The sequence below is a fragment of the Doryrhamphus excisus genome, linkage group LG20, assembly GCF_037039965.1.
Source record: "Doryrhamphus excisus strain RoL-2023G ecotype Guam linkage group LG20, RoL_Dexc_Guam_v1.1, whole genome shotgun sequence".
Lineage (NCBI taxonomy): Eukaryota > Metazoa > Chordata > Actinopteri > Syngnathiformes > Syngnathidae > Doryrhamphus > Doryrhamphus excisus.
Window position 1 is genome coordinate 12,080,965 of NC_136376.1, and position 12,562 is coordinate 12,093,526.

The 12,562-nt window shown below is 41.7% G+C and overlaps 1 protein-coding gene across 9 annotated transcripts in view; it reads right to left on the bottom strand.

Moving 5' to 3' along the window:
* marchf8 (membrane-associated ring finger (C3HC4) 8) overlaps positions 1–12,562 on the bottom strand; it is a 77,178-nt gene that overhangs the window by 21,860 nt on the left and 42,756 nt on the right. For 2 of the 9 annotated variants that reach the window (XM_078787401.1, XM_058057973.2), the window contains exon 1: positions 6,921–7,269. The exons of 5 other annotated variants lie outside the window; for them this stretch is intronic. In XM_078787401.1, the coding sequence (XP_078643527.1) occupies positions 6,921–6,950 (30 nt within the window). In that variant the 5' untranslated portion in view covers positions 6,951–7,269. Of the gene's footprint in view, positions 1–6,920; positions 7,270–12,562 lie in introns of those variants that run through there. 2 more of the 9 variants (XM_058057978.2, XM_058057977.2) reach the window with 2 other exon arrangements.

Here is a 12,562-nt window from a genome sequence, read left to right on the forward strand (position 1 = left end):
AGAAATAAATGGCAGAGTAAGATGTGCAGCCTCTCTCTCTTCCAGTCATCTTGAATTCTCTATAAATTAATTATCGAAATGAGCTACGTTCAAGAGAAGGTCTATTGTTTCCAACTCATCACAGTGGTAATGTCAAGTAGCGGCACGGTGTGCCGTGAAAAAGCTTTAAGTCCATTAAAACGTGTCTTCATTCTTGCGCTTGCAGCTGAATGGTTCTACAATTAGAAATCATTCTACTGACTAAGACCAGTGTTGTTTAAGACAAGTGGAAAAATGGAAAGAATGGTGGCAAAGATGCCTTCACGGAGGGCATCCACTGTCTGGAACTGATGTCCGTCTTTGGAAATTTCCCTTGGCTTCTATCCCCAAGTGTTCTCAATTGGAAAGAGTGAGGTGCTCTGTCAGGGGAGCATTGTGAACTGCACCATGTCCTGCTGAAAAACCCAGTCACTGGACTGGAGAGGGCCTTCAGTCATGAGAGATGCCCCCTGCACCATCTCCATACAGCCAGCTGCCGTTATAACCAGACACACGTGATATAATGACACGTTCATCTTAGTTCTATGTTAATATGCGCAATTCATATTTAGAAACATTTACCCAGACTTGTGACCCTGCTTTATGCATAGTTGGACCAGCCAGGACACCTCATTACCAAATGGGCATTAGCTGCAGTGGCTTTGAAGTAAACAACTCTTCAAAATGGATCAATCCGCATCAATTCATCTGCATTTGGATACTGTGTTCACATCTGACAGATCTCACGAATGAACTATACCTGGGTTGAAATGGACTAATGGTGCTCGAGTGAAAGCACTCTAAATGTACTAATCTAAGCCACACTTTTGGAGCCCCAGACTATGACAATACCACCACCCTGCAGTCACGATACAAGGTGACATAAAAGACTACACTCTCTTAATTTAACAACACTGCAGGAAAACACAAGGCTCACAAAGACAATGAAGTCAAAAACCACCATTGACAACAAAGTAATATCAAATATCCCAGACAAACAAGCAGTATACTAATTTGCCTGCCTTCAGATGTAAGCATTCCCATCAGCAGGATGTGCTTTCCCATCCTCGTCAATTCCTAGCTTCTCCTCATCCCAGGAGTAATTACATCAGTATGTCCAAACAGGATATAGCAGCTATCTTAGCTGCGAGCCTAACAAGTGACTGACAGTATATAACATGACAGGACTAGCCTGGATCGGAAGAACATTCACAGCTTTCCAATGACAAATAAATGTGATGGTGGCAAAGATATCAACGGTAGCAGCAATTGAAGTCGCACCCATCATGACATGAGTCATTATTTACAACTTGTGCAAAGAAGCAAAATGCAGATAATTGTTCCTGAACCTTGTTTGTTAATTAGGAGTGTTATGAGTTTGTGAACTCACTCTACCCGGGTGATATAATGGCTCAATTACACACAAACAGACAGAGAAAAATATGCTTACATAATGATGAACAGAGGAGGAAAGGAGTCAAATGTTCACCATTACACAAGGCAGTGCCATGTCTGAATATTCAGTTTAAAAAGGGGTCAATGTTAAAAAAAAGAACACCAAATAAGCTCTTATGACTCGCAGTACTAGGAATAGGCACAAATATATCATTCGGTGAATGAGAATTAATTATCAATTATAGATTCATTATTAAAGAGTTTAAGTTCATGAAGTACTGGACAGATATTTTATTTCCCACAATTAAATCCTTCTCTTTTCCCGACAATGCCCTGAACATCAAACATTAGCTGACTTGTTTCAACGAAAAGGAAGAAAAGCGGCAAAACATGCCCGAGGCTCCGAGCTGAATATCTTCCCATTCAAATAAACAAGCCAACTGTAAGAAAATACAACATGTCATGTGACAGTAGCCTAGCCAGTCAAGCAGATGGAAACAACTGCTAACTTGCTGCACAGAATTTGCCCATCGGAAGAACCTCACTACATTTACGGTCATTAGCCTATGCTGCTGGTATACAGTAGCGGTGAACATTTGACTATATTTCCAATGATAAACTATGGAACAGAAATTTTAAGTATTGTAACTGGAGATGCTAAATTTGTCAATCTGGGAACCTCACTCCATTCAATTTCACTAGTCCATGTTGCTGATATACTGTAGAATGAGAAAAGCTGCGGGAGAAAAAATGATCAGTGAGTTAAAGTGCAATACAAATGTGGCTTGATCAGCATCTGCACATCTGTAAATGGTGTGTAGATCTTCCATGATTGGTATTACCTTGAATTTGCACTCTCTGCTCTTGGGTGCTTTTGTACACCCCCTTGTACTTTTGCTGCTGTACAGCTAGAATTCCCCCTTGTGAGAATAAGACACATCTTATCTTGTCTTGGTGTCGTTCCTTGCTGTGTACAGTTAAATGATTACTTTTGGTCTGAATCTGGCACCCTCTGTAAGAATGGATGGATGAAGAATGGATGTGCAATTCTTGCTATATACAGTATAAGACTGAAGCCACTTTTATTCTAGTAATAGTAATTCCAAAGGATGTAGTGATACTGGAAAAATTTGTAAATTATGCTGACTGACAACAAACATTCGGTTTGTTGAGCTCTGAGATGCAGAGATACTCTGAGATACTTGAGGGCCAGAGTTTGCCATGTATAACCTACAGCAGCCATTAGCAAGTGGCGAACCTTGGTCCGGTCTGGACCCAATGATGGCTCTTTACAGACCTGAGATCCATTTAAGTAATGGGAAATATAATAGCATATAATCATGCTGGCAAACCAATCACAGCAGCAGATTGTGGCCGTAATTACTTCAATTACGTGACAACAAAAGCGGTGACGTCACTCAAAATGAGCCAATTAAAATTTTCTTTACTTACCAAGGAAATGAACTATCCATCCATCCATGCATTTTCTATGATGCATGATTGTTTGCTTCATTAAAAAAATGAATGAAAAATTAAAAACCAACATACAGTAACTTCTTTCTTCCAGAATTCAGTGCCAAACCACTGTGTCTCATATGCTCTGAAACGTGAGGGTGCGGAAATTAGAGCAGTATAGTATGAAAAATCTAGGAGAGTCATAGCACATTCATTATTCACTAAGGACTGTATGGATGTAAAATGTCACTGATGGAGAGTTGCGAGTGCTTCTAGGTCAGGGGTGCTCACACTTTTTCAGCATGCGAGCTACTTTTAAAATGAGCGAGTCAAAATGATCTACCCACTACAAAAATGCAAAACATCTATTTATTTTCAAATGTATTGAGGATTATTTGTACGTACAATGTATGTTGATGTACCTTACATAACCAAATGAGCCAATATTGCAAAACACACATAATTAACTATTAACATTTGTTGTAATTACCTGAGTTTACTTTGATGACTTGCACTGAATTGAATCAGCCAGGGATGCATAGTCCGGACAGTAGCTGCTGATAGCCAGGTTAGCCAGGCAAACGCACTTCGAAAAAGACATTGTGGAAAAAAAAGTCCACCTCCCATTCCGTATGGAAGTGATATGTTTTTGTCTTTTTACTTGGTCCAGCTACTTCACTCATTTTAGTGACCATAAACTTTAGCGAGGGCTTAAAATCTGACGCAATTCGCCGACTAGCTTAGCACTTTGCATCATTGTTTACGCATGAGCGGTGACCTAAAGGTCAAAATTCAGTTGTCATCTGACTGGTTGTCCTGTATGTCAATCAAGTAACGGGGATGGATGATAGGCTGACATCGTAAGTTCTGCTGCACTTAGAGACGTTGTTTGATTTGATTGGTCACCCGAAGGGCAACATTCAGTTGTCATCTGAATGGCTGCCCTGGATATCAATCAAGTGACGGCATTGATGCTAGGATGATATTATACGCCGCGATCGACCAGCGATCGACCAGTACCACCTCCGCGATCAACCGGTAGATCGCGATCGACTTAATGAGCACCCCTGTTCTAGGTAAACAAAAGAAGCAATTGTGTGACAAATTCAGGCAAATTCCAATTTAACATTAAGAGAATGTGCTGTTTCAGCTTTTCTAATAAAGAATTTTTAAAAACATTTTTTCATAAAAAAAAAACGCTGCAGTTTTTATTGCCTCTTGTGTTCATTCATTGTTTGTACTGTCAAACTTTTTATTATTTATGTGAAATCTGATCTTGTTTTCTTTTAAATGAAATTTAGGTGCCAAAATAATTGTGTTGTCGGTGATGTGCAGGGTTTCATCACATTTGATATTCATATGAGCCCAACTGTTTGACACAAAAAAAATTGCATAAATGGACCTTACTCAGTTTTAATTGAAGACCCCTGACCTACAGCATAATATATAAGAAACTACACTACAGTTTGTTCCTATTGATTAATGGGTTGAACATGATGCTCTGTCCCAGTCAGTCTTCCTCACTCCTCATAGACTCCTCCCCTCAACAGGTTTTAAGCTGTGCCACAACATGTGACTGACTTAATCTCCCCCTCCTCCCTCCCACAGCTGTGGATTTGACACAAAGCTCTGTGATTTGGTGCATCAGGCGATGATGTGATATGCTAAGCTGAAGGCCAAAATATATATATATATATATATATTTTCCCAAATGACAAACTCCACCCCAGCACCATCTTGGCATGGAAGAACGGTGGGGAGATTGGCCTGCTCTCTCCGCTTTGACACAAGTGGCCAGTGGCACAATAAGCAAAGAAAGAGCTGCTGAGGGGTTAGTGAGTTCATGTATGCATGATAGTATCTTCATATCTTATTGGTGTTTTAACTGAAAAACAAGTAGTGGCGCCATGGAGGTAGTTAAATATTAAACTCTCAAGCCAGCACACATGCAAATACACGTACACACACACACACACACACTTTACAGGATCGTCTATTCTCTGTTTGGACAAGGCAAGCACACAACTGTCAGAAGGTGGTAACTCTTAAAGGGGACATATGCTCATTTTTCGACCCTTTGTATCGAGTTGAGCAGCTAGACACAATAATCCACACAGAAAACTTTCTAGATCTTCCAGAATCTCCACCTTTTCCAGCTGTATTTCCTTGGATTTGTGCTTCTGGCCAAAATGGTCTGTTTCAATTTATTCCACCCACGGCCTGCCTCCCGGCAAGCCCACTCCATGTGATTGGCCACACACCCAAAGTACTTCCTAACCACACACTGTTGGTGCCGTGGACCTCAGAAGCAGGACATGAGGGCGCTGTGTTTACCAACTGCTGACAATCTTGGCAAAACATCGGCAGTGGAAATGTGATTATTAGACGTTTTTTGCAAGACTACCAGAAATCGGTGAGCACTGTGATTCTCTCCATCTCCGTGGACATACGTCGGTCGGGCATTAATAAAGCGGCTGCTTCAGGCTTCAGCAACAGTTTGGCAGATATTTCACGTTCATGTTCACAACAATAGTGTCAAATGCCGTTGACAGATGAAAATATTTTTCTCTTGCTGTGTATCACCAACTCCAATAACCTCCGCCCTCGTAAACAGACAAGCAAAAAGGTAGGATGGGGGAAGCAGAGCGTGTATCTGGTCTACAGTCATGCCCTTAAGGAAACCTGCTCCTCTGCGACATCACAAAGGAACAGTTTTGCAATGCCTTGTGAAACCAAGTGTGTTGAGCAATCCCAAACTTTCAGGGCTCACTTCCATATGCGCAAACCTCATTATCTGAAACTTTGCCATTGTTTAACTACATTTATAGGTCAGAAAAGTGGAAAAAGCATCATAGGTCCCATTTAAGATGCTCAAGTCGGTGGGCCTTGTTTACATTAGAGTGCATTTTACTGGTCTGCGTCTATTTTACCACCATAAATGTAAAAAAAACCAACCAATGCGGCCAAACATTAATGTTTTAAAATAATTACCTATTTGCCAAGGGCCCTTGGAATTGTCTGGTGGCCTTGGCCAATATCATATCTGCAGCATAAAACCTTAATCTGAGCATCCCTTGTTAAAACCTTACACTTCTTTGCTGCCATTGCATTGCAAAGACTGTTTGGTTGCCAGAGGGCACTGCTTTGGGGCAAACGTTTTACCCACAAAAGAAGAATATTGTTTTTGACAACAAACATGGTAACTGTGGAGGAGTTCTGCATGTTCTTATTAAAAAGACGTCAAGCGATATTGGAGCCACCATAGTAGGTGGTGCTAATCTGCGAAGATGTAAACCACCTAAATGCTCAAAGACACCACAAAAGAGTGAGTTAGCGTTGGTATTTCTAGCTGCGACTTCTCAGTAAATCTTTTTCAACCAATAAGCGACCAGCAATCTATATTACCTATGTTGTATCAGCTGATCAGGTACTAGATATAGTACCTGCTTCTACCTTTAGGTAGTGCCTGCCAGTGGAAACGCACCAATAGCAAGTTGAGCTGTAGAGTGCAGAAGTCACCAAAGAGGTAGCCGACTCCTTCGCTTATCCTTGGCTCAGTCACTCAAGAGCGTGCTAACATGTGCTTCAGTTTCCGTAATGTGCTGCACCGTGTGCCTTTAGATATTAATAATAAAGCTGACTTGAATGTACGGAATTGCACACCATGCACCCCGCCCTCCCATCCTCCAGAACAAAAAGGGTAAGGGGCAAGAAAGTGGGTCAAGCTTTCACACTGAGGATGTGACAGATGCTACAGTATACTGCACAAACACAAACAAACAGCAAGCGTGCATGCATGCATAGGAATGGACCATCACACGGTTTACTGCGGTGATGCAACACCCCAGCAAACAAAAGATGAGCACAACAAAACAGAGAAGCCACTTAACTGCTGCAAAACCACACATTTGTGGCACTGCTGTTATCGCTCTGCCATCACCACGGAAACAGAGGGCCTCACCATAACAACCAGCTTTCTATGACCATCTACTTGTCAGGATGAGGAGCTACACATGTCATGCTACGTGCACAATAGAGAGCGAGAAATGTACCTGAATCTTGATTTTCCAACAGGAATTCATGGCTGGACCCTGAAGCGCACCTTTCTCTCTCTCTCACACATACACAAGCACGTACACACACGCACACACCGATGCAAACTGTAGTTCCTCAGGGAGGTTACATGACCCCTATAGAAATCCTCATGGCGAGCAGAGATGCACAGTGATGGAAGATGGAGAGAGACGAGCCTCGGTAAATACGGAAGTGGGGCTGCGGCAACAATGGCAGCCGTCACCGTGGCGACTGCAGCTATGGCAAGCTCAGCTAGCAAATAAAAAGACAGAGGGGAGAAAAGGGTAGAGAGCGAGAGATGACAGAGGGAGGGAAAATAGACGGCTGGCCTACATTTTCTGCACACAAACACAGAAGCTGCTGCTGCTGCTTGTCCTGGCTTGCACACTCTCAGCTGTGTGTGTGTGTGTGTGTGTGTGTGTATAAACACACACACACACACACAGAATCCGGCAGTGTAATCCCATTGGCCGAGCCAATTCTTCCTCCAGCTGATCTTGATGACATGGGGGAGGGGCGTACTGTTGTTGAATCATTCATGAGCAGGGAGGTGGTTTCCTTTAAATAGACTCCCTCTCTTCTGCACCCAAAGCTTAACCTTATATTACCCCTCCTCCCTTCCTCCACCTCATCCCTCAATAAGCTCGTCCACTTCACACTTGCATGCACGTGCAGCAGCCTCCAACTGAACCTCTTAAAACAAAAAAGTCAGCCATCAAATCTGTTGTGAGCCTCCATCTGTGTCGCCCAATCAGAGGGAAGGTTACTCCCGGGTGCACCAACCAAGAGGCTTACTGCAAATATGCCAGTGGTTTTGCTTTGTTGCTCTTGCTGACAGCTCCATTAAAGGGCAAACATGCCCCCAAATACTCATACAGTGGTATTTAAAAATGTGGACACCCCTGACAATTTATTATTTTCATTTTTAAATCATTGGGTGCTTGTATCTACAGTTTTAGTTTAAAGGAAAACTGATCTATTTTTGAAATTGTGTCCATCCACAATCTATGTGGTAGCACGTAATGAGACCCACCTCTTTCGACTATAAAACCCAGCAAAACATCAAAGATGCCACTGAATATAACAGCTCTTTTTAAAGACATGCATTTGGAAAGATATAGTTGTTGACTTCATTTTTAATCAGGTTTGCAGGGTAAGCATAATAGCAACTGGTAGATTACAATTACAAAAAGATGAGTTGTCTGGTGGACACAGTTATCGTTAAAATGTACATAATTCCAGGCCCGCCAACCCTGTGTAAATTTTAATCCTCCCCGACATCGTTAAAAATCAAAGACTGCAAAGGCTTATTGCAACTGTTGACCTGAAATCGGAGAAGATGTTGTCTGGCTGCCCTCATTTGTCACCCAGGAAATCATTTTACCAACTGACCAATCATAGTTTGAGGCTGTGGTTCGAGGATTTCACATCATGCTACACTAGGGTGACCATAATTCCTGATTTGTGCGGGACTGTCCCACATTTTAATGTTCCGCAAATTGACTCGCATTTCTGATTGACAGTCACCAATTTTCAAACGTGCGTCTAAAATCTTGTTCTGAGGAGAGCAGACAACACACAGTGGAGGCTATCTTGAGGGCAGGTCACAGGCTGTGTGTGTGGGTGGGTGTGACTGTGTGCTGTGTGATAGGCAGGGGTTGCTGTCAATCAACAGCCGGGCACACACACGCAGGGAAGTCAATGCCGTTTAAAGAAACACCCACTAATAAAGAAACGCCCACTTAAAACAAACAGCAAAACACACGGCAACAGCAAACCTTTTAGCGACACATTACATTGAAAAGTAATTTGAGATGATTTTTTTTTTAATTTTAATTTAATTTTTTAAATTTAATTAAAAAAAATTTTTGATCTGGTCACCCTATGCTACACACAGACACCGGGGGAATTCACCTCAATTTTTCCCTGAGAACAGTATATACATATATGTTGGCAGCTCTGGAATTCTTAGGGTTTGCTAACTTCCCTAACTTTTAATGTCTTCTCCTTGTCACTGCATCTCTACACATCACCGGTGTCTGTGAATGGCAACAAGAACTCGCTGGTGGAGGTCAAAGCCAGAGGAGAAATAAACCGGTGGAGAGCTAGAGTAGAATGAAAAGCGCTAAAATGAGAAGAGACAGCCAAAGACCATCTGTCTGATTTCTGCTACATGTCAGCTGTCCTACTGGGTGCTATCCTACTGTCGTGCAGCTTCCATTGAAAATGAATAGACTAAAGTCTTCCATGTGTTTTTTATTTTGCTGGACAATAATTGTTTTACAAATTATTATTGTCAATTTTGACATATTTTTTTTTCATTAATGCAATAATATACTATGGCATAGAAATGCAAGTACACTCATTTTTCAAGAGTACTTTTTATACTACTCAACTGCGGGTGTGAAAGCCATGCCTTTTGTACTTGTACTATTGTTTACGCTGATCTCATGAGCGCTGTTAATGCTGACTGAGCAGCTTAGTTTGCTCCTTACCACTATTACAACATTGGCTCTGTTGCGGCTGTTTTGTACAGTATACTTTTTAATAAATGAGCATATGGTCCGTTTTCCCTTCATTTTAAGTTACAAAATGAAATGATTATGAGTTTTCAAATTTTAGAAATATGAGTCTCTCTCTAATTAACACCCTGTCCGCTTTGCAGTACACCCTGGCTACAATTAGAGCATTTATTCATTCATTCATTTTCTACCGCTTTTCCTCACGAGGGTCGCGGGGGGTGCTGGAGCCTATCCCAGCTGTCTTTGGGCGAGAGGCGGGGTACACCCTGGACTGGTCGCCAGCCAATCACAGGGCACATATAGACAAACAACCATTCACACTCACATTCATACCTATGGACAATTTGGAGTCACCAATTAACCTAGCATGTTTTTGGAATGTGGGAGGAAACCGGAGTACCCGGAGAAAACCCACGCATGCACGGGGAGAACATGCAAACTCCACACAGAGATGGCCGAGGGTGGGAATTGAACCGTGGTCTCCTAGCTGTGAGGTCTGCGCGCTAACCACTAGACCGCCGTGTCACCCATTAGAGCATTTATGGTAGTAATAATTAGTCAAAACCTAGAAAGTCCAGGTGATCTACAGTATCACAAGTGTTTGTGATAATTGTGTGTATATAGTGGAGGAAGTGCTGTTTGTTTGCAATTTCCTAGCCATGTCTCCTGTTGAGTCAGAGATTGCATGCTTCAGACGCATACGGCGGACCGCAAGATTGTTGTGCAGAGTCTGCATCCATTTGTCATCTCTGTAGAATCTCTAAGAATGCACTGTAATCTTCACATGATGTCAAGATGTTGCATCTTTTCACAGTCTCCTGCGCAGTCTGGCTGGCAGCACACGTCAGCGGAGTGGATACGAGCGCCGGATCACTCAAAACGGTGACTCATTGTTATGGAACAGAGCGGAACATGACGTGCTTCAGCAGAAGTAGAGTGGCGTTACAACGGCAGCTATTGTGCTGCTACGCAAGCCAGGTGAATGTCTACGGTGTCATCAGCGGTTAGGATGAGATGAACAGATGCTGGGTGCAAAGTGGCAACAACGCTATGTAGTGATATTTTAATTCCTCACGTCTACTGTCATTAACATGTTGAATGTGTTTTCCTCCAGAAAAATTGGAGTGTTCTTAAAAAAAAAAAAAGAATACCTATGTATTTGGAAAATTTGCTAATGCCAATTGCTAGCATGTATATGGGATTTTCAATGTGAACTAGCATCAAGTTAGCACAACGGTTTAAATGCAAGTTATTTATAATGGCTGTCACATGAAATGGAACTCAACTATAGTCTTTAAAGGGAAGTTAACATTTGCGGAGTTAGCAAGTAGAGACTAAACGTTAGCCGGAGCTAACATTTATAATATAAGGCCTTTACACACAGGAAGTAGACTCTGCTGTTGTTAAAGACCTACAGTACGACACAAACATTAGTCAAAGATCAACTATATGACAGGCGTGCTCTCTCTTGTTAAGAATCTGCTGCAAAAACTCTTGAAACCAACTCACTGGCCTCAGATTATTCTGAATGTTCTTTGGAACCCAAACGAAGTGTATGGTGAGGATAGTATTTAAGTAAAATAATATATACACATATGTCGCAAAAATATGACTTCAGACTTCTACTTTTTATTGGCCTAAATTAAGCATTTAAGTAAATAATGGCTACATTAACTAACTAAATGAACTAAAATACAAATACAAGGCAGAAGTAGTAATCTGATTGTGAATGCAGTATTCCAATTTGGCCACTAGGTGTCTGTTTGGTGAGAGTACGGTCACACATGATCCCATAAAAGGCATTTACTGAAAGTTTAAATGATCTCACAACCAGCACAATAATAACAACACAATAACCAAAATAACACCTGATATTGTTGGGGTCATAAGCCACAAACCCAACTGTCAGCCTCCAATGTCACTTCCTTAAAGGGATTATTTACTCTTATTATACATAGCTACTATATTGGGTAGGAAAAGTGTAAAGCCATTTAAAGCCACCATTACGATACTGTAAGGCTCATGTGTGAGTCCTATTTTCTTTGTGATTATAGCTACTATATTATGTAGTACAAGGTGACTATATGGGTGTTATTTTATGTCGAAAGAATAATCCTAGTTTGAGGAGGTTTAAATCCTTCCACCGTGTAACATGCAGTGCCTTGACACATAACACTGAATAAATGTTCGAGCCATGAGCTGTGTAGTGCTCCTCAGCTAGCAGTTAAATAGCAAGTGGACAATATTGAAAACTTAACTATAGGGACCAGCACCTCCAGCTAGCTGTGTCCCTTTACAGTAAATGAGATTAGCATTAAAACAGCTCATAAAGCAGCCCAGTAAGCCATCTTGAAAGCAGAGTGGATCAATGCATTCTCAATGTGCCAAGCTGCAGAGGAAGGCTATTAAGACAAAAAGTCTCCCTCGCTTAATTAAACATTGCAGCACAAATGCATGCCGATATGCGCTTGATGAGGAGCCATTAAAGTTATTGCGATGCAGACGCCGATGCAGATCCGACTCCAGAGCTCATTTTGTTATTGACCCTGCAACCTTGCTGACCTCCTTTGTCTGACCTTGGCTTCTGCCGAAGAGAAGACAATACACACCTAAATCCTTGCGGCATACAGAGCATGACCATGCCACTACTTTTACACACAGACAAAGTAATTACAGTTTTGTTGAAGCAAAATCAATAGGCAGATTTAATTTCAGGAATACATCACCACCTGATTAACATCATAAAGATCACTATCATGTTTCGCTCTAATAGCGCAGCATAAAAGCATATGCTAACATTTTAGGGGGCTTTTTAAAGCAAAGCGGACAAGGAGTTCTGAGATAAATACTGTAGATAGGCTTTTAATCAGCTGTAAACATAAAACTTGTACAGAATCTTTGTCATGTGAAACAGCAGGAAGGACCGCACATCACGTCTGCACTCTCTCCCTCTCCAGCATTCATCAGTTATCACCTGCTGCTAAACAGATGGTGTACCATTACGACAGACAGGTGGCAAAGCTTGCAAATTCAACTGGACGTGTGCGCAAACTTTAAGCAGCAGCACAGGACGGGAAAAAAACATCCCCTTTCCCTGC